Here is a 22,649-nt window from a genome sequence, read left to right as displayed (position 1 = left end):
ATGACTGAAAATTGCACTTTCAAGAAGATTGCTCCTCGGATGTGACTGCAATAGATGACTGATTTTCTGATTTGGCAACCTCCATGACAATATCTCCTTCAATCTTCATGTACTCTTCATCTATAGCTTCAATAGGTGACTTTCCTACATCCTTGTCCTTATAGGGCTAAAGTGAATGTGTGGTTCTATATTCTTTAGAGCTTAGAGTCCAATTTTCCTTGCATGTTGACTGATTTTTATGTTCTTGAAGATCACCTGTAAGATGCAAGTCACAAATGAGTGCTTCTTCTTTCTTCAATAGCCCTTCTTCAAGGGTAACTTATAGTTTTTCTTTCATTATACTTCTGATGTACTTCACCATCCCCATTTTACTAGGTCTCAATGTTACAACCAAACTTAAGAAATCATCAAAGGAAACTTGTTCTTCAAACCCCTTAGGCATGCTTTGGTACTCTTCAAAGAGTTGGATAGCTTCTTGTTCATAACTTCTCTTGTTTTGATCTTCAACTCTGTTAAAACCCATTGTTGTACCTGTGAATTTTATTGAATCTCCCAATAGGATGGCAGGAACTTGGGCTCTGATACCATTGAAGTGTCCCACTCCAATGTGCAGCCAAATTTCTTTACTTTGTCAAACACTTGGATTACACTTGAATATGAATGGTTCTGAATCTTATCATCTATTTGATTTGTTTAATGCTTTCATAACATTTTTTCCCTTCATATAATTCATCTTGGCTTTCATACAATCAAGGAGACATAATGACAAACAGTTTGCAATCATACCACAAGACTGAATATTTAAAGTTTAAATATTATGGACTGCTCTATACAACTCAAAAAATCAGAATGATGCACATATAATGCTCTGACCTTAGTGAACAACAGAAATAAAGAACTCAAAAATTGTAACAACTGAAATAATGAATTTCAGCATAAATACCTTCTTGTTATACAGGGATTGTGATGCACTGATCCAGCTATTCAGGTTACAACATCAAATAGACTTCATCAACAGTCCTTCATTTAGCATACAACTCCAAATTACAATAACACACCAAGAATGGCATCCCAATATTTGCCTGGCAATTGCTAACTAAATTCAAACAGCACTCTAAACCTGCATATTATATATCTATCTCCTTTGCCCAGCTATAGGAATTCATATCCAAAGATGCCCAAAACAATATAGGCGATGCACTAAGAGATATGAGAAAAAGTGAGGGTCTATCTTGCTTGTAGACTTTATAAATTTACCTTTCAAACCCTGGGGATTGTTCAACTCTTCCAACTTGCAAATAAACAACCCCGATCTGCCTTCAATCAATCTTTGAATGCCTGATAAACCTTGTAAAGCTGTCAAACCTTGGAAATCTGAATTCAAATAAGCGCAAGCATAAATTTTGGATGAGATCATCAACTGAGTACCCTTGGATGATGTCTCACACTTGCAGGCACTATTCCTCTGGATCTTTAGCAACAAACCCTTGCTCTCCAAAAAGCTTTTACAATTTGTGAATGATCAATAATAGTCAAGAAGCACTAAGTGTGCTTTTTTATATGCAAACCAAAAAGCAACGCCTCATTTCTTTTTTTCTTAAATCATTAAATACTAAATGATTCTATTGCTTTATAATATTCCCAAAGTTGGTGTCCCATTTGGCATAATAATTAAATACTTTATTACATTAATATATTAAATGTACACTAGACCCCTTATATTCCCTTTAATCACAAAGATATTTAATTTAATTTATTATATCAAAGTCAATGTTAGATTAGACTTTAATTAATTAGATAAAATCATTAAACTCCATTAAATGCCAAAATCAAACCAACCACTGATCTTGCTAATTTTCCGGATATAACTGTGGTGTCCTCTGACCATTCCACTGACTTAGCATAAATAGTATGGACCCAAACATCCAAGTGACTTACTAAAAATAGTGTGTATAAACGGAGCCTGAAAGACCTCTTGAAGGCAAACAACAAATAAATTAATGCACTGAGATGAAGAGTACTAGATTAGACACCCAAAGGGTCAGTTAAATAATGTTGAATCGGCCTCAAAGGGCCCCCTAATCACCAAATTAGTCTACAGGGACCACTGATAATAGGCTAACCTATAAAAATAACTGATGCTTAGGAAAGCGCAAAATGGGGACATTACAGATGGGACTGTAACGTGAAAAGTTTTTGTAATACATTTCAAATCATTGGAATAAAAGGGCCCTAGATTCTAGGAGGAAGGAAGGGGAACTACAAAGTGCGCTCCTTGATTTGGATAAGGATCTTCAAAAGGACCCTAAGGACAGCAAGTTGAATGAAGAGCCAGTGAATGTTAAGAATAAGTTGAGAAGAATTCAATCCCAAAAAATCTTACGTCGTAAAATTCAAGCCAAATTAAAGTGGCTCAGAAATGGTGATAAAGGATCAAAGTTTTTCTTCAAATACATAAAAAATAAAATTTCTAAAGAACAAATTGGCAGCCTATGGTTAGATAACAAAAGAATTGAGGACTTGGAAGAAATTAAAGATATGTCTGTCAACTTTTATAAAACCCTCTTTTCCACAAAAGGAGGCAATCTTGAAGTGCACAAAGCTAGAGAAAATTGTAAAACGTTAATTCCAAAACTGATCTCGGAAGATGTTTTAAAAGAGCTTGAATTGGAGATTACTAAAGATGAAATAATAAATGCAATTAAAAAGTTAAATAAAGACAAATCTCTAGGGCTGGATTGACTCCCAATTGAGCTATACAAGGAAAACACAGACTGGATTGTGGATGACTTACATCAAGTATATTCTGAAGCTATAAATTAAGGCTCTTTAGGCCCAAACATTATTAAAGGCATTGTTAAGTTGCTCCCAAAGGGGAGGGAGACAAGTCCTTAATCAAAAATTGGAGAAATGTCCTATATAAAAGTCTAGCCAAAGTGCTAGCCCTTAGATTGGTTAACATCCTCCCAAAGTTTATCAACCCTACCCAAACTGGATTTATTAAAGGCAGGTACATCTTGGAAAATGTTTTCACTAGATGGGAAGCTTTAGAATGGGCTAGGAATTTGAACCAAAATACTGGTATCCTATTGTCAGACTTTGAAAAATCCTATGATAGAGTGGAATGGTCTTTTCTATTGATGACATTGGAAGCATTTGGCTTCCCAAATGGATTTTACCAGATAGTTAAAATTCTTCTAAAAGATGCAGTGCTTAAGTAGATATTAATGGCACCCTTTTTGACCTTGTCATGTTGGAAAGATCTATTAGACAAGGGTGTCCATTAGCTCCGACACCTTTTGTGATTGCATTAGATGCCATTTACTATATCCTTAGGGATAAGCCCCTTTCTCCAAAGCCAAGAGGTGTCTGTCTGCCCAATGGAGAGGAGCTATTAAATGTCCAATTTGCTGATAACATTGCAATGTTTGTGGAGCTTACTGAAGATAATGTTTGTGGAGCATTTGCATTGAATCTAAGCATTTTTTCCTTATTGGTTTGCATCATATTGAGTTTGGAAATGCATAGATATTCCTTGCCAACTTGTTGGCCAATGCTAGGTTTTGAATGGCTGTATTTCTAATTCCTGGCCCTCCATTATCCTATTGTAGAAAAACTTTTGCCTAGGCTATTTGGGGAAATTTCCTTTTATCCTCAAATACCTGCTACAAAATCCTTCATTTCTTTATTGAGTCTATGATACTCTTTGGCACTTTAAGCATAGTGAAAATATAAATAGGGAGAGCTAATAGAACTGACTTAGTTATCGGTGGAAAATGATAACCTTTTTCCATGCCAAGAGGCAAGCCTTAATTTGAAAGCTTCCAGTAAGGATTCCCACAATTCCACTCTGCATGCCCTTGTGAACATAGGAAGCCCGAGGTACTTCCTTTGGAGTTTTCTGATTCCGAAACCAATAATTTGTGCCTCCTTTTGTTGCAATCTTGGTGTTATATGAAAAAATATCAGACTTCTGCTCATTGATCAGATGGCGAGATGCAATGGAATACAAGGAGACTTTTGCCTCTGCTAGGCTAGCTTCAGAGGATTGGGTATTGTTAATTCAAAACAACTGTCCTAGACTTTTCCTTAATTTTAATTTCTTTTATATTAATGCGTTTTACTGTTTTTTGAAACTCCACAAACTTGATCTGAAACTCTATAATGTTTGGTCTGTATTTTATGATTGTTTTAAATATTTCCAACTTATTAACAATGTTTTTTTGAGTGAAATCTAATTTTTAATCATTTCATCTGAGATTGTAGAAATTAGCTAAATGTAGACTTACAATCAAAGATTCTATTGGAAATACTTGCTACTTATTTTCAACATATTTTACTTCAGGTTTTGCAGGGTCATACACCATTTCGAAAGCTTGTGAATAGGTATATTGAAAGTGGCAACTCTGAATTTTCATAATTTCAGATATATGGAATGGAGTAGCTCTTTAAATCCTATTTTGAAAGAGGAAATTTATTCGTTTATAAGTTCAATCATCTTGATGTGGCCAATTAAAGGACATTTTCTAATGTGTGATTTGTAACTTTTCTAATTTGAAAACATCCAATTTTTTTATATTTTTGAAAAGAATAAGATCTTTATTCTAGTTGTGAAGGTATCACATCACAGTTGTCGATTTACATGATATCTGATATAATTTTTGAGTTTTATTGTACTTAGAATTATTTTCGAGTAGTTCTTTTTGTTTGTTTAGATCATGCAATGTCTTGCATGAGGAACCATAATGAGGGCTCTATCATGCACACCTGGGTATTGCTTTGTGATGTCAAAGAATGTGCTGAATATGGTGTTTGGTATAATGAATAATAAGTTAATGCTATTTATTGTAAATGTTTCTTTGCCAAAACTCCAGTTTTTAAATGGGACTTTAGTTTTAGTGCAATTTTTTTGTTAGATTGCAAATGGAAAGATCCTTGCCCACCAAGAAGAGCATTCTTTTCATCAATGACCACCTCCAAGTCAGAATACTGTTATAAGATTTGGATAAAAATATTTTGACATCCTCCTTTTTCTTTCTAGGACAATATTAACAATTCAAGTCAGAATACTATTATTTAGATAAAAGTATATTTACATCTTCCTTTTTCTTCCTATGCCAATATTCATAGGTCTGCAGTATCTTCCCTTTTGTTAGTGTTTTAATTCATCTCTTTTGATACAACAAAAAATGGAATAGTGTATAGTAGAACTATTCATCATGTAACAAGCTATTTCTAAGCAACTGAATAAAGCAAATTGAATTAATTAAGACTTAAAGAAAAATAGCTCCAACTTTTTTTTTGAAACAAGAGGAAATGAAATTTAACTTTTCTAAAAAACAAATTCTACAAATAACCACGAATGATCACATATGCTTAAAACAGAATAAGAACTACGCTATCATCAACAACATCATAAATTTACACAAGAGTAGTTTAGGGTTTACTGATTCTTGGATTCCATTCTGAATCTTTAAGTATCACTGCATTCTGATAAGAGGGAAAGTATCATTAGGGTGATTTTCCACCCATCCACAGACTTAGCAGTCCCCCGTGCCTCTTCCAAGGCCTGACCCTTCTCTAGGAATAGATAGATGATAGATCTAATGCCATCTCAGATCGATGTTTTGACCGTACAAAACCCTAGTCGATCACAAACCATAGGCAGCTCCTAACTAGTATGACCTCTATCTGGGTTGTATATCTGGACCAAATGAACTAACTCACACATACTTATTGTAGCGTCACCTTGGCCAAAGGTTTTACATGTTTGCAACATGATTATGCGTGTAGTCATTGCTCACCACCCTACTCGGCTAGATCAAAATAAGTGATAATCTTTCAAGCCATCAAGATTGTCTCTTATGTTAACTACATACTGACTTAATTTGAGGCTTACAAGGCTCTACATTTATGCCTCTGACTTTAAAAAGCAGACTTTGTTGTTATAAGAACATTTCTATCAATCATTCTTAATGAAACACTTTTCATTTATTTAATTACTTAGTTGTTATTACTTGCTGGTTTCATACTTGTGCTCACGAGCTAGGAAACCTACTCTCTCTTGCTCACGAGCATGGGAACTCAGTCTAACACTATGCTGTAATTATCTTTCCAATTGTATATTGTTCCAAGATTGTCATCAGGTTTGAATGTTTACTAATCTGTAGCAGTCACAAAACTATCTGCTAAATCTTTCATAGAATTTCATAACTGAATTCTTATTTTTAATTAGTTTGTTCAATGTTCTGTTCTAAGAACCAGTTCGGAGTTTGTAAATTTGGTAATAATCGTGGCTATGCATTTCCAGGTCTAACTTTACTATATCTGCTCTGGCTTTCCAAATGAGCCGCAATTTTTCATCTCAAAAGATGTTGTTTTTATTCTATGCTTCCTTCCTTAGGAAATTCTACGTTTAATAATGTATTCGATACCATGTATTTGCTAATGTCATCTTACTTCCATTTATATTTCTGGTAAACTTATCAAATTTTCAACAAGGTACGTTTTCCCTTGCTATTCAGTTTGGCTTAAATCTCAGCTACATTTATATTCAGATATTCATCCCATGCAATAAGCAATAAGCATTGAAATGAGTTTCAAAGAATTGTCGACTATGTAAAATGAAAACCTTTCTTACAATTGCTGCTCAAGACAGTTAATTTCATAGCAAAGCACAGATAATGGTACATAACCTGGCAAGAATCTTGCCTTCCAAATGGTGGATATGAATTCTCTTGTTCAATACAGAAGTTGAGCCTCCCTTCTAGTCTCTGCTATCTTTTGCGAATATATTACTTAAGCTTTTTTTTTTTTTTGTGAGAAGAATTAAGAGCTCTCAAAATCATATATGCGAACTGTAAGTTTTGAAGACATTCTTTTCCATATATATAATATGGATTTCAAATTACCCAAATTTCAATTAATAGCAAGCGGTTATATGCATTTCAATGCATTTCAAGTTGGCTTTCATTTCATTTCTTCCCAATTTCAATTCTTCATCAAATTCTTTATCCACATGATGAGTTCAAATCGATTCCTTATTATTAGGGAGGCGGTGTGTAATGCCCCGCCAGGAAACCCCGAAGGGATTAAGCCATAACACAAGAATAGAGTGCAATAATTTTTTTTTTTTAAAGTTACACCACATTAAGATACAACAAGATATCAAAGATTCAGATTACAAAGCGGAAGACATCAACTAACACCTAAAGAGTTTCCCAATGAGATTACTTAAATTTCACAATTCACTTAACTCACACAATTAATCCAATAAGCTGAATATCTTAATAACGAGATAATTCTGAATCAGGATAATTTCTTTCAAAAGATGGAAATATAAATCACAAACAAAGATTCATCCATTAAGATCTATTCATAATCTTCATTCAAGCTTTTCATTTAAAATTACAAGCCATACATCTAATATTCTAACACATTAGAATTGCATCAAAAACATAAGAGATCTTTTCAAGCATATTTAATTTTCTAACCACAACTGAATAGATTCCATTACTCTAAGATACATTCTTTCATATCCAATTTATTGCATTTTAAAAGACGATTACATACATGCATCTACGATAAATCTCATCTAAACCACTTATGCATTCGATCAACATGGCATCCACGAAAGGACTGCATATAAGCATTTAAAGTTAATTCCATTTATCCACTTACCCATTCTAACATAAGCTACTCATACATGATAAAGCTGAATAAGGGAAACATGAGAGAATACATCACATAACACCATAATGATCTCGGAGTTCACCCCTAAAGGGCTACATCTCCGGGTCTGCTCAACTGCAAGACCCCTCTGATAATTAATAAAGTTAAGAATACAAGAGGTTACACCATTACAAACCGGCCATCAAGGCGAAACGTAAACAATATACAAACGACCGCATCGGTCAATAAAATACATAATCGATCCCTGAAAAGGAAAGGATCTAGCTGAACATAATCAAAGCTAATACAAAGGTCCAGAAGAGCATCCATAAAACTGAGTCATCACCACCCAAGGTCTAACATGAAACCGATACTCACAAGGGCAGAGACAACAGGATGACCCACAAAGGTACTCCTAACAGGACAAAACGACAACACACTAGCGAACGTAGGGACAAGTGTCATCACACAAGCTGGTATGGATACCATGGCAAGTCTTCATAGGTCCCGGCCCCATACATTGGGTTACCCTGGCAACCTAATCCGAGCTTCCGGCCCATCCAAGCCTCATGTGGACCCACACATCCTCTCGTGAAGACAAGGATGATGGTTTGCCATTTCAGGCCTTCTCACACCATGTCGAGTCTATGTTAGCACTTGTCCCAGGTGTGAGGCACAATTATCTTACTAAGAGATTACATTCTAATCTACTTAAAGGTTATCACTTATTAGACTCACTTTCGACGGGTTACCCAGCAACCACTTTGGGCGCGGCCCCCAATCGAAAGCCACTTTCCCATACGACACTAGACTAAACTCAGACGAACTCAAAAACCAAGGGATACACATGGTCAGACGAACGGAGTTCAAGAAGGGAGAGACAAACATCTGGTCAAACACGACTCACAAATGGTACACTTACTGACGGTACTCTAACTAGAGACCTGACAAACTAAGGTCAACCACGAATCATCATTCGACTCACACAAAGAGGATATGACCAAATATGACACTACCACAATACAACAGTCAACTCGGAACCGAGGACTGAATCAGGTACCCCTAATCATTCCATACGACAAGGTCCTAACAAACAAAGCATGACTTGCCATTTCATAATTAAGAGCGAATACAGAAATTAACTCGCAAAGGCAATAAACAGAAAGGACAATATTCAACAGATGCAATCTTTCCGAATTGATCTAAACAATAAACGTCGATCAAGTTTCCTACCAGATCTATATCAGATTACAGTTATCTACCTCATCTAGGGATAAGTTGTTCTTGGTTTTCTAACTCTCTAAGGTTCAAAGCATCGAACAGACATATAAAGCCATAATGAGTTTTTAAACCAAATTCATATTAATAAAACTCAGACAACCATTAATCATTTAAATAAGATATTTAATCTCCAATAAACCATCATTGACATACTGGTTCAAAACCACTTCTACAGTTTCATATTTTTCAATCCCAGATGCTCTATACGAATCACGGAATATTAATATAAAAAGGAAATCCAAATGAAGATAATCATTTCCAAAATCCAAATCTTCTTCCCTATGCACGTATAGAAGAATCCAAAATTAACTGTTAATTAAAGAGTATATTTACTATTCCACGATAAATAAAATATACACAATTAACGACTAAAAGTGCACAATAACCCAGTTAATTATTAGTTAATATATAATTATTAATCTTTATTAATAAAATATATTTCACTAATAATTAATGCATTTGCACAAGTTTCGAATTAAATATCGATTAGTTTATATACACAAATTAATTTCCATTAATCATATATATAATAGTCATTAATAAATAATTGAAAACTTTATTAAAAAAAAAAAAAAAACTTTTAATTTAACAAATTCATTTATTTATTTTCATTAAAAAAAATAATAATAAAAAAAAACGTGAAATAAAATATTTAAAAAACTTCAAGGCAAACCACGTGGGGGCCACGTGGGCTTCTCCCACGCGGGTTTCCCTTTACCCATAGGAAGGGCTGGGGAGACCATGACGTGGTCTCCACCCAGCCTAGGCTGCGTGGAGAGCACGGCATGGCCTCCGCAGGCCTCTCCCCAAGCTTAGGGAAGCCTTGGCTCTTCCCAAACCTGGGTCGAGGGCCTTGGCAATATCGTAAACCCCCAAATCCGCCATTAACCAAAACAACGAATGCGTAAAAAAAATCGTTTAATATTATTTTTTTTTTTTTTTAAATTTGCTGTTAAAAATTTCATACACAGCAAGGAAAAACACAGTCTCACACAGACTGAAATAAATAAATTGCTTTTTTGGTTTTAATTCTTCATAAGCAATTGAAAAAAAAATACCCAGATCAGGAAAGGGGAAAAATTCCTCCAAAACCAATCAACACAATGGTCAAACAAGATTGTTCTTCACAAATTTAACATCTAATCTGCCAAACCCCCAAATAAATTTCAATTTTATTTATTTTAAATCATTCTTAGCAAACCAGAAATTGATTGAAAACAAAGAATGAGATCAAGGAGGGATAATTCAAGATCTTATTTCCATTCTACTCTATTAATCAATCAAACTGATTTTTCAATAACAAATTCATTTCTTTCAACCAGAACAGTAAATTCTTTGGGCAACAAGAAAACAAATCAGAGTCCTACCTTCATACGCATTCCTGGTAGAGATTTACTGAAGAGCCCAACCTGCAAGCTCAAGAATTCCTTCTCCTTCCAGAATCCCCAAATTTCATCCCCAAATCTTTTTCCAACCAAAATTTTTCCAAAAATATCCATTCCTCTAAAATTTCCCAAAATTTAGGTTATATGGAAGAGTTGACCAAAAATTCCATTTTTGGAATTAAAATTTTTATTTAAAAATAATTCTCAAAAATAATTCTTTTTCCAACTATTACAATAAATTAAATTGCTTTTCCAATTCCAAATTGATTTCCTCATTCAACTGAAATTTAACCTTTCTATTTTCAAACGCCAACAGAATACAATTAAATCTATTGCAATTTAAATACAAAACTTTCCTTTTTAACAGCATATACAAAATGCATTTAATATTCAAAATCAGTCATTTAATCGAACTTACTCCCAATTTAAAATGAGCAATCTAATATCGATGAAAATCGCATAACGAAATCCCGATTAATCTAGTCCATTAATCTCTAATGCACAAATACATATTTAATCAAAATAATTACTAAGGATTAATTAATCAATTTAACCATGCACACCAAGCACGCAAACCGAGAAGGTCAACCAAACAGATGACTCGCAAACCCAAACAAAAAGGGAACACCGACGACGACTGACGATGCTCACTTGAGCACGACTAAGGTCAACTAGGGTCTTACGACCACCTAATCCAACTCTAAGGATAAAAGAGGTACACTCAAACCTGCAAATCCAGGTGAAGATGAACCTCGCACTCATGCGGCGTTGTACCTGAAATCTCCTGCAACCAAGAGTCATACATGCATACATATATAAACTTAATGAAAGCGTTAGCTCGATATTAATACCACAAAATAGGTACACTAAACAACTTGCATACTAGTGTGAAAACCACATCAATAGCTATGCGTTAATTCAAACATCTGACTATAATCATAATATTAAGATAAACTGAACAAGATTAAACTGAGATTAGAGATTGATTAGGGCAGGGGTATTACACGGTGGCTCCAATTTAATTTATTTGAATGCAATTTAATTCCAATACATCAACTTATAGCCAATAGCATACTGCTTTAATATGACTGCCATTCACTTTGTTACAAGGTTTGTGGCTTTAATATGATTCATATCTCGTATGGTCCACTCAATACGTGGAATATAATCACACTAATACATAATTGACTATGTATACATAGAGTATGGAATTCTTATATATATATATATATAAAAAGAGAGAGAGAGAGAGAGAGAGAGAGAGAGAGAGAGAGAGAGAGAGAGAGAGAGAGAGAGAGAGAGAGAGAGAGAATGGAATTCTTAAATTATTATTATATATTTATATATATGTGTGTGTTCTAATTATCATGTAGCATAACACACACACACATTCCCCATTCTATTTATACATAATCATTTATGTATTTGTTTTTATTGGCATGAAGAATTAAATAAGGTTTCATAATTACTTATCTGAGTAATTTCAATTTTAATGTTTTATTTAAAAAATTGCCAAAGTCCAAAACAAGGATGCTTTAAAACCCTAACAACTAGACTAACCATCTAGGGTTGACCAGAATAGGTACTTAGTTTGCAACACCACACCCTAAACCCTAACTCAACATAACAAGTCTATAACTTATAGGCTTAGGGTTTCAAATAACATTATATCCTTCATCTATTTACCTCTTGTTCTGGATGATACTTTCCCTTCTTAGAGGATAACGAATTCCTTGCATCCACAAGGTCAAAACCATGTACTTAGTTTGGAATCTCATTATTAACTCTAACATGTTCAAACATGATAAAATAGCTCATATAAACTTAATGTTTCAAAACAAAATCATTCGCAAATGCATTATGAATCACCGTTCAACAATATAGAACATCACGTATCAGTGCATTAAACATTATCGAAATATTAGGGCACAAGAGGGATGTAACACATCAAATTGTTGGGGGAAGTTCCCTAAGACCTAACTTAACCTAAAACTAGCCCTTGACTAAAACTATGGATAAAATTTACATGTATGCACACTATTTGAGATTTCATGAGGGGTTTCCATAAATGAAAATGATAAAATGCCCATTTTTTGCCTTAGATGCATGCAACAAACTATTAGTTGTTGACGTGGCTAAAATCGCGGAACTACGACCCTCTCTGATCAATGCAGAATAGAATGCTAAGTATCATATCCTCTTTTGAGATAAGGAAATCCCTAATGGTGTTTTTAATTGATCAATGGGGGGCGACCTCAAGGTTTCGATGTCAAGTCTTGACTGCAGGATAGCTCAACAGTTGATGTGTTTTGCTGGAAACACTAAGGGGACTTACGTTTTGCAACAAGTTGGTTTGCTGCGATTTTCAGACTATGAAATAAAATCAAAAGAGACGGGTTCAGGAGACCTAAGGACTAGGATGATAACAGCTGATGCAACGGGTAGACAAATTTCGATAAACTAGTTCTTGTTTTGCCAGAGACACACTCACAACTAGACAAGAATGATGCAAGCTCCAAGGGATGAAGGATTTTCAGACTGGAGACACGTTTTAGGCACCCAATTCTGGCGTAGCCTAAGACGAACACCTGCAGTTGAACTAAGCACAATTTGGGTTCAGACTAACCATGCATGGTGACCTACAATCAACAGACCCCCAATGGTATGAACCAGAAATGCATCGAATACCCCTCTACACTTCACCATTAAAATCCGTGCACTCTAAAATTAACCAGCTGAAAGAAACCATGCAAACAGACTGAAACAAAGCCAACAAACACCATATTTCAATGTTCATATATTTGCTTCAGCTGCCATTACAACAATTTCTGCAGCATCTCTATGCTATGCCTAAAATCTAAACTATTCTAACTCTAGAATCTAACTACAAAACTCTAACCTTTTACAAAAGAAAGGCCTCTGCCTTTTATAGATTTTACATGTCGAACCGGTGGCTAGGATTGATTGCATCCAAGGGCTGCAACTTGCCTTCCAGAAGCTAGAAGCTTTAACCCATATCCACTTAATTCTTAGTTATCTATCCAACCACTATCTCAACTGCCTACCACTATTTTGCTTTAATTTAGGTCTATCTGGTAGTTGAACATAACTGACCTGTGTCCCCTTTGTTTTAAAATATCTTGAGTGGGGCCCGCAGGCAGTTTTACAATAAAACAGTTTTAGTTTTCAAAAACTAAACTTCTGGAATTAAATCCAGCTGTGTATCCTTCTGAGAATGCATAATTTGGCAGCATTCTATGTTCTTTGGTCTTTGGTCTCGGTGGTGGATTCTAACTCAGTGGTTCAGGTGGCGGTGCGCTTCCCAATGCTTGGTTTTGGCTCTCTGTGGTGCGATCCTGCATTTCCTCTTCTTTGCTTCCCATCTTCGCTTGCGATCCTTCCTCGATTTGCGTTTCAGGCTTTCTCTTGGTTCCTCCTGACGATGTCCCCCTACAAACAATCAATTTCACTTTTAATAAAGCAATTTGAAAAATTAATTAAATTAATTTGACAAATATTAAATTTTATGCGAGGTCGGGCTTGAGAAGCTCTTTGTGAGATGTATCTTTTAAATGCCTCTCTTCATATGTGAAATCCTGATTCCTCGTCTTGATTCGCTCTCTAACTTAGACGAAATTCAAGCCTGAGAGGCGAACTGCGAGATGTTTCTAAGTTTATAAAATGTCTTCGCTTTTACTTACGGCCGACTCTGGTGTCTTGAGAAACTTAATTTCATGTTTACTTGCTCTCAAAGTCGAATTTCGGGTCTTTGAAACTTTTTGAGAGATTATGACTTGTTTGAATGATTTGTGTGACTTTGTTTTGACGTCTCTCTTGCCTTTCGTCTTCAACTTCGGGCTTCGAATGCCTTCTCTATTAAGCAACTTTGGCCTTGAATGAATTTTTTTGGGCAAATGGAGTTATTTGGTGCGATTTTGATTTAGGCACGATTTTGTCTTTGTTGAACGCCTTTGTGGCCTTGGATGAATATTTTGGCCTTTGAACAAAAATGGGAGAACACTCACCTAACTCGGCTTTAATGAGAATTTTGCAAGTTTTGAAATTTTCGGCCAAAAGGCTCCTTTTGCGAGATGCGAACCTAAATAACTCTTCTTTTCGGCTTTAAAGCTGACTTTGCATGAATTTGCAATTTTAAAGGTTTTTTTTAGAATGACTCCCCCTTTTGCGATTTTCGTCCCCTATGCCTTTTTCAGCCTGAGAGCCGAATTTGCAAGCCTTTGGAAGAAAATCGTGAGTTTGGAGTTTTGCTTTTCGGCCTACAAAGAGTGTTTGCGCGATTTTTTAAACTTCGTGTTTAGGCATTTTATACCGATTTTTGGGATGCATTTTTAATTGGTTACTTCGCCCCCCTGCACAGAAGGATTTTCGGGCATTAGAAGGGTTTCGCGTGACTTTGCGATTGTTGTGATTTTCGGCTTGAAGCATGACTAAGATGTGCAATATGGATTGATGCCATTTTCAGGTATTTGGTTTACTTTGCGAGTTTACCCATTTTCGGGGTGAACTGAGCATTTTGCATGCCTTCCTATCCTTCACTCCTTTTCGGCTCTTTAATCATTTTTGGCTCGTGAGGAAGTTTTGTGTATTGTTATCATTTTTGGCCTGAAACAATGTTTGGCGCGATTTGGGCCCTCTTAGAGTTTTTCGGCCAGAAGGGAGATTTCGAGAGTTGTGAGGTTTCATTTCGACTGGAATGTATCTGTGTTCTTTTCGGCCTCTAGTGAACTTTTGCGCGATTTTCGTTCTTTGGTGATTTTCGGCTCCTATAGTCAAATTCGGGCAAGTTGAGCCTTTTAGGAAGCTTGATGAGTTTTCGGCCTACATGGGAGAAATGCACGAATTCTAATTTATTAGCCAATTTCGGCTTGCAAGAGGATTCTGCGGGTTTGAAGTGGTTTTCGGGTTGAATGGCCATTTTGTGAATTTCGGCCTGGAGGGCCATTTTGCGATGTTTACCTTATAAAACAATTTCAGGCCTAAAAGGAGTTCTGAGAGGTGTGAGCTTGCATTTCGGCCCTCTTAGCCGATTAGTAAGAGATTTCAAACTATTTGCGATATTTTCATTTGGGGAGCGATCTTACAAACTATTATTGGTATCTTCCTTTTCGGCCTGGAGGGCCATTTTGAGTTTCGGCTCGCATTTTGGCCTTGGAGGCCAAATTTTTACCTTTGTTTGCATCTCGGGTTTGAAAGACGTTATTAAATGGCACTTTTACCTTCTACACCGATTTTACCTTTACTACTCTGCATTTAGGCTTTGAGGGCCAAGTTTGGCTTTTAACCCTTTGCATTATGACTTGAATTTTAAAATGTCTTTCTCTTCCGTCGGGACAGACAGATACAAACCGGGGGGTCCCCTATCAACTGACGGGGTGAGGTGTGCGAGCACAACATTAATAGTCAAGCTTTGCAAATGGGATATTTAGATACCAAGGGAAATAAGTTATTAAGCTTATAGGAACTAACACAACTCCTATTTGCTAAAGCAAACAACAATATTTTACAATAAACAAAGATTTGAAGAGAAAACATATTGAACAAATGATTTCAGTAAATAGACTGGTAGGTGGTATACATAGCCACTACTGAATGAATTACAAGCATCAATACAAAGATCGACAAAGCTAACTCAATTTAAATAAAGAAATTACAGACACGGGTTAATCAATTTTTCTGGGATAAGTGCAGCATCAACTATCGTTCCAAGTATGTGTTGAAAGCACTTATTTATAGTTTACAATAAAGAGGTTTTTGGGGATTTAAGAAATAATAATAAAATATTGCAAAAGGGACTGTTTAAAATAAACCTATCCTCTAGCTATAGGGGAAGCAAAAAGAAATTAACTTTAAAACAAATTAATCCTAAAACAACTAATAAAATACAAAGGCCTAAAATAAGCTCTCATCCATTGCTTGAAAATAGAACGCTGAGAATAGTCACTACCAGATGTAGCTGTTGCTAAAGATAGAAATTTTCACACAACCTTTTAAAATATTTGGAGCAACTAGCAAATATTTTGAAATATGACAAAATTTTTGGTGCTGTTGAAAACCTAACCATGATGAACCCACTAATACCCTAGCATGTTGGTATGCCAAACACTTGGATTTGCAACCCTATTTTTCAGGTCCTTTATATCTTATATCTTGAAAGGTTTCGTTGTCTTTGATGATCCCATCTTTTTGTTTTAATCAATCATTTGGATTCTTGAGTATGAATGCCATTAGAGACATCACTTTGCAATGAAAACAAATGAGGACCTTTGCAAGATGGAAACTCAAAGCAGTTGACTGATTTTTTTGTGGTGGGAAATCAATGTTTTAAAGATGACCTCTTTTCTGCTTGCCCTAGGGATTTAAAATGTCAAATTTGATCAATTAGAGTGCCACTTCTATTTTCTGGCATGAATCAACTAAGTTTTTGTCACTTTTGAAAGTGTTTTAGCTATGTTGCAGGTTTGGAAAAATCTCCACCATACCTGGTATTAGTCTGATTCAAACTTAAGCAAACCTAATTGGCCCTATGGGTCACCCATTTTAAAAGTTAAAAAATATAAATTTTAGAAACCAAAAATCTCCTAAATACTCAATTTGGCCCTAATGTGAGGTCTCTTAATCTCTTTTGCCTCTTTCACAAACACAAGTGAGTAGAACAACATTTTTGCCTCCAAGCTGCCAATTTTATTATGCATTTTTCTTCGAAGGCGAAGGCCATGGGAGAGAGACTTATACCAATAGGAGAGAAGGATCTGCACAAAGAAGATTTATCTATAAAAGATGAGTGGATCATGTAACTTTTTTGAAGATTTTTTAATTCTTTTCAAGTATTTTTGTTCCAATTTTTAAATATATTTTTATACATAATACAAGGTTTATAAATGCTAACTTAAAAAAAAATTGTAGGGTTGTAAATTTGTAATGTTTTGTTGTATTGTTATGCTCATATAGAATGGCTAGTAGTTCTAGTTCAGTTGCCCCACATGTAGACAATTCATTCAGATTTGATGCAATGTCACCTCTTTGGCAACATACAACCATGATTGAACAACTTCTTGGTGGTGGGGGTTATTGTTAGCACTGTAGACAATGTGGGAATGAATATAAGAGCTTGTATAGTTGTGTGGAATCTCACTTGTGCACTTTTATTGGCTTATGAATAAGAATTTTCCTAGGGCCTAAAAAAAAGGTTGTTAAAGCAACAAATAATAGGATAACAAGAGGTCGTTGACATGGTAAGCATAGATAAAAGAAAGAGGATCTCTTTCCAAGAAAGGATCACAAATCCTCACTTCACTCTTTCATGCCAACATCATCTTCTTGAGAAGAGATTACCCCATTTCTTTCTTATTAAAGAGGTCCATTGGAGTAGATTTTTAACAATGAGGTGAGATAGATTCCTCAATGTATTTATGGCAATGAGATTCCTCTCAACCATGTTAGATCATCATATTGCTGGGATATGATGCTAATGTAGAACACAATGTGTCATTGAGATAGGGGGGGGGGGGGGGGGTGAATCAGTGATTTCAAACAATTTCCAATTGTGTGTGCAATCGGTAAAGTAATGAAAACACTAGTAATCAAACACACAAAGAATGCATCTCACAACATCGGATATACAAGAAAAACCCAATGTGGGAAAAACCTTGGTGAGAAATACTGCTAGAGTCTATTGCTCCAATACAGCCTCACAATAAAACACAGTATTACAAAGATTTAGGGCACCAACCCTTATTGGTTTAGGGAACCAACCCAAGGAGCACCAACCCCTAATTTTATGGGCACTGCAGGAGCACCAACTCCTACACTAAGCACCAACTCAGTGATATACAATGAAATAAAAATTATTACAATGAAAGCAGCTTGTTACAAATGGATTTTGTAACACCTCCAATGAATACTCTCCACCGGTTATTCTGTCTTACTGCTTCTTTTGCTACCGGTTCACTATTCACTCACTCTGACCCCTTATCGGTCAGCCTCTGCCTCTCTTGACTTCCTCTGATCCTCACCCTGCACTCTATCACTCTCTGATGCCTTCCCACCAGTTCAATCACTGCCGGTTTACTTGACTGTTATACACTGTAACAAATCACCGGTTTCCCCGTCTCTACCGGTTAAATCCTCTTACCAGTTCTGCCTTCAAATACTCAATCACTTCAATCTTCTGCGATGAACTTTCAAACTGATTATCTCTTTGCTTGATCAAGCACACTCTCTTCTCGCAATTGGCATCATATTTCATCTCTTCAATCTGCATATTTATACATAAGCTTTCCCGCTAGAATAAGTTTCAAACTATCTGTGGTTAGGGTTTCTTCTACCTACCATGAACCATATTAGATCACATTGGATCTCCTCTCCACGATTGACAACCTACAACAAATCAAGCTTCACCGCCATTTCCATTCCTTCCAGAACACGCTTACCATATTTGGCAAACACGGCTCTGCTTTTTGTCAATCACCATAAATGCTCTGGAGGTTTTCTTCACCAAATCTGATCTGCTACTCGACGTCCTGCATCGATCCTTACATCACCAATCTCAATCTTATTTTGTCATTTTGCTTTGAGCCGCAAACCTCTGTCATCATCCCATGATTTACGGGGTCGACATTAAATGCAGACATAGTCGGCAACTACCTTACCGACTCATTCTTCACCGACCACTGCACGTTAGCCACTTGGATCCTACATGTCATCTCCGTCGGCATCCACCTTAGTTCACTGTGAAGGTTCAGGCTCATGCACCGACCAAAAAAAACACTACCGGTTTTCGCCTTATGCTACCGGTCTTCTTGTCCCTACCGGTCATGCAATGACCGGTCAACCCTTGTATCATCTCTTCACTGTTCTGCCGATTACTTCAAGCTAACTTGGATTGCTCCTAGTTCTGTGTTCATGCTCTATGTGATCCGGCAATCATTCACTCTGTTAGTTTGTCTTTTGCTTGTTCATATATGCTCACTGGTGGCCCTGTTTATTGGTTGACACTGCACCTTCCTACATACCGGTTGACATAACCAGTCTTACGTTTAGTTATCTCTATGCTTTCTTATTCTTACTCACCGGTGAACATCCATATTGATAACATCTTCTGCTTGCATCTTGCATACACCTTGCATACCGGTAGCCATCCATACTGGTGAATACATACCGGTTGACATCAATGACAATACAATGCCAACAGCTAACAGTTGCCAATGTACTCATTGATTGTATTCGTGCTGGGCATGAAAATTTGTGCACCATTTTATTGGCTAAGAAGAAATTTTCCATAGAGGCATAATTAAAAGCAATCAAGGATACATGGCTCGGAACAAGAATGTCCATCAAGGATACATGGCTTGGAAAACACCCAAAGAGGAATGGGTTGATAGGGTTTGTCTTTTTTGCATGTCTGAATCAGTGGAAATAGAATAGTATTACTGTTATCGATTCTCGCTACTAAGCTCGATCAGGTAGAGTTTGTATGTTTTTTTAGATGAAAAGTATAAGGTACATTTTATTTCTGCTGTATCATTTTCATGTGCATAAAGAAAAGAAGAGAAGATTGCACTATTACATTGCATTATGCAGATGCATATGACATAGGAGAGAGTGCAATTTTGTTTTTGAGAAAATGTAATCTTTATTGACAATGTAAATGAATAATGTCTTACACAAGCCATGAGACTAACCATTATAATGCACATGAAGAAAACATGATACATTTATAGGTGCTATGAAAAGAAAATGCACAAGTAGTGAAGGGTGACTCATCATTGCCTGAATGACGAGTCCGGCTTGAGCTACCCCACATTGTCTTTAGTCTTCCCGCTTGCCTTGCATCCAGCTATTGCTCTTGCTGCTCCACATGCCTGCATCTGGACGTGAAAATGTTGTTATAGCAATGCCGGGTCATCAAACACTACTTATACATGCATCTATAAACATACAATCTGGTCTTCACATGCATCATGACAGCTAGCTTGTCACGGATGTCCAAGAAAGCAAGAATTATCAAACACACTTATGATATGCTCATTTTTATCTAATGTGTTTGTTTCATGTGCAGATATAGGTGTCTTTTCATGCATAGCACGTGGGGTCAAATGGGCTCCCACAAGGGTTGAGCCCAACGTGCTAAAAGATAGCAAATGAACAAAAGAGGACAGCTCAAGCATAGTTTTAACAGTCCTAAAGCATATTAGGAAAGCAATGATCAATCTCAGAACCAAGAAAGGGGATCACAATAGGGCCTAATGCATTCATCACAAAACAGTGATACTCAACCCAAATGACATAAAATACAACCATGACTGTCAAACAATGATAGAGCAGTCCTACAAAAGATTACTATCAAAATTATGACAACAAAAACAGTAAGGTCAAATGGGTAAGAAAAGAATGGCAACGTGAGCATCAAGCATGAGAGAATAGCAACCATAAAGAAGAGTCATTTTAATGGCAGAGGACAAAGACAATGCTACAACAGAGATAGGATCAGAAATCACTGAGTTTGCAACATTTTGGAGATACAGAGCTTGTAAAGCACAATATGAAAGGTTACAACAATCCATCGTTGGATAAGACAACCAACCTCAATAAGAGAGAATTTGTGTGCATTGGCAGACCAAGAAGTATCATTCACTGAGTTGAAATCAGACCTACAACCCTGGGAAAAATCATTCTAAACCCTAGAGTGCGAATTGCAGGGGAGAAATTAGGTTAATTCCAGCTGGTGGGAAAGAAAATCAGACTTAAGAGATAAATCAAATTCAGAATCATACCTTTTCAAAGTGTATTTGCAGATTTGAATTATCATTTGATATTTAACACTATTAAATATCTTTCTTATTTTGATTTATTAGTATTTTGACTTAATGTACAAATCAAATAAGAAAAGATATCTATTAAAGTGATAATTAAACAAATCACTTTATTAGATCTTTTCCTTATTTGCATTTATTGAGCAGTCAGAGATATTTTCTGTATTTATGAGGGATTGTATGCTTGTTCTGTAATGTCCCTACTAGTTAGAGATCATTAACCTGCAAAACAGATTGTTAGAACACAACAAACGTATATATATACATATATAAGTAATCCAAATTACAACCTAACTTCAATGCTCAATTAACATAATCATAATTTTTATCTAATAAAAAGGATACGAATGCCATACGAAGGTATGCCCTTAGGTGGCTGTGAAGCTCACTTTCTTGGAACCCCTTGGTTCCAAGCCTTCCAGGAAATCGAAGGTGAATTCGAATCCTGTCTTGGGTGTAACCTTTTACACCCATGCCCTCCAAGGAAGACCCTTGCCTTTCCTTGCCTTGGGTGATGCCTTCATCATCCAAGTCCTCAGAAGGGATCGGTCCGACCTTTGAGTCCTGTCTTGAGTATAACCTTTTACACCCAAGCCAGCCAAGGAAGACCCTTGCCTTTCCTTGTCTTGGACGATGCCTTCATCATCCAAGTCCTCAAAGGGGATGGACTCGATCCTTCCTTTCTTGGTTGGGTTTGAATCAACCAAGCCTTGTATTTGCATAACATTTTTAGTTCATAAATATTCCTTTATGTTAACATGAACTCCTAATACACCATTTAATTAACTTATATATATGTATCAACATGACATTTTCATCCTTCACATTTGTAATATGTTTCTTAAAATACCTTGTATTCCTAAATTCCTTTTGATATGCAACTTATGTATATGACATTTAGAAGATTACTTTTCCCTATGTTATGACTAGTGAATGCTATACCTTACAATGTGTATAAGTTCTCACTAAACAATTATGAACATGACCTATTAATGGACTTACCCATTACCCCTTGTTTATTAATTAATACTAATTAATATTAATGGACATCTACCCTTAATCCTAATTATTAATATTAGTAATAAAGGAAACCCTATATATTATACCTTAACTTCATATAGGACAGGGTCCTTACCTTGCTGTCCGCTGACCTCCCTCTTTTCTTTTCCTCCTGATCTCTGCCTCCCTTTCTACCGTGCTACTCCCCTTTATATCCCGTGAGGGGTTGTGTTCCCCCACGGGCCCCTTCCGCATGAAGAGGTGCGGAGGTAACCGTAGCTTAGGCTGCGGTTACCTACGCATCACTTCATGCGGAGGTAGCCCCAGCCCGTTGGGAATGCTTTGTGTTAAGTTAGTATTTAATATAAAATGTAATTGTTATTCACATCTCACATAATATAATATTACTATTAATTATTTAATATATTTTCCATGTAATATATCATTTCTGTTTAATGTATTAAATATGAAGTGCATTTCA

The 22,649-nt window shown here is 36.0% G+C and overlaps 1 protein-coding gene across 3 annotated transcripts in view; it reads left to right on the top strand.

Annotated features, from left to right (window-relative positions):
• Positions 1-22,649, top strand: part of LOC131075920 (uncharacterized protein YKR070W) — a 317,903-nt gene that overhangs the window by 128,256 nt on the left and 166,998 nt on the right. For all 3 annotated transcript variants that reach the window (XM_058012870.2, XM_058012874.2, XM_058012871.2), the window contains one exon: positions 4,346-4,386. In XM_058012870.2, coding sequence (XP_057868853.2) covers positions 4,346-4,386 — 41 coding nt within the window. The remainder of the gene's footprint in view (positions 1-4,345; positions 4,387-22,649) is intronic.

Source organism: Cryptomeria japonica, chromosome 9, assembly GCF_030272615.1.
Source record: "Cryptomeria japonica chromosome 9, Sugi_1.0, whole genome shotgun sequence".
Taxonomy (NCBI): domain Eukaryota; kingdom Viridiplantae; phylum Streptophyta; class Pinopsida; order Cupressales; family Cupressaceae; genus Cryptomeria; species Cryptomeria japonica.
The sequence above is the reverse complement of the archived record's forward strand: the minus strand, read 5'-3'. Positions and strand labels throughout refer to the sequence as shown.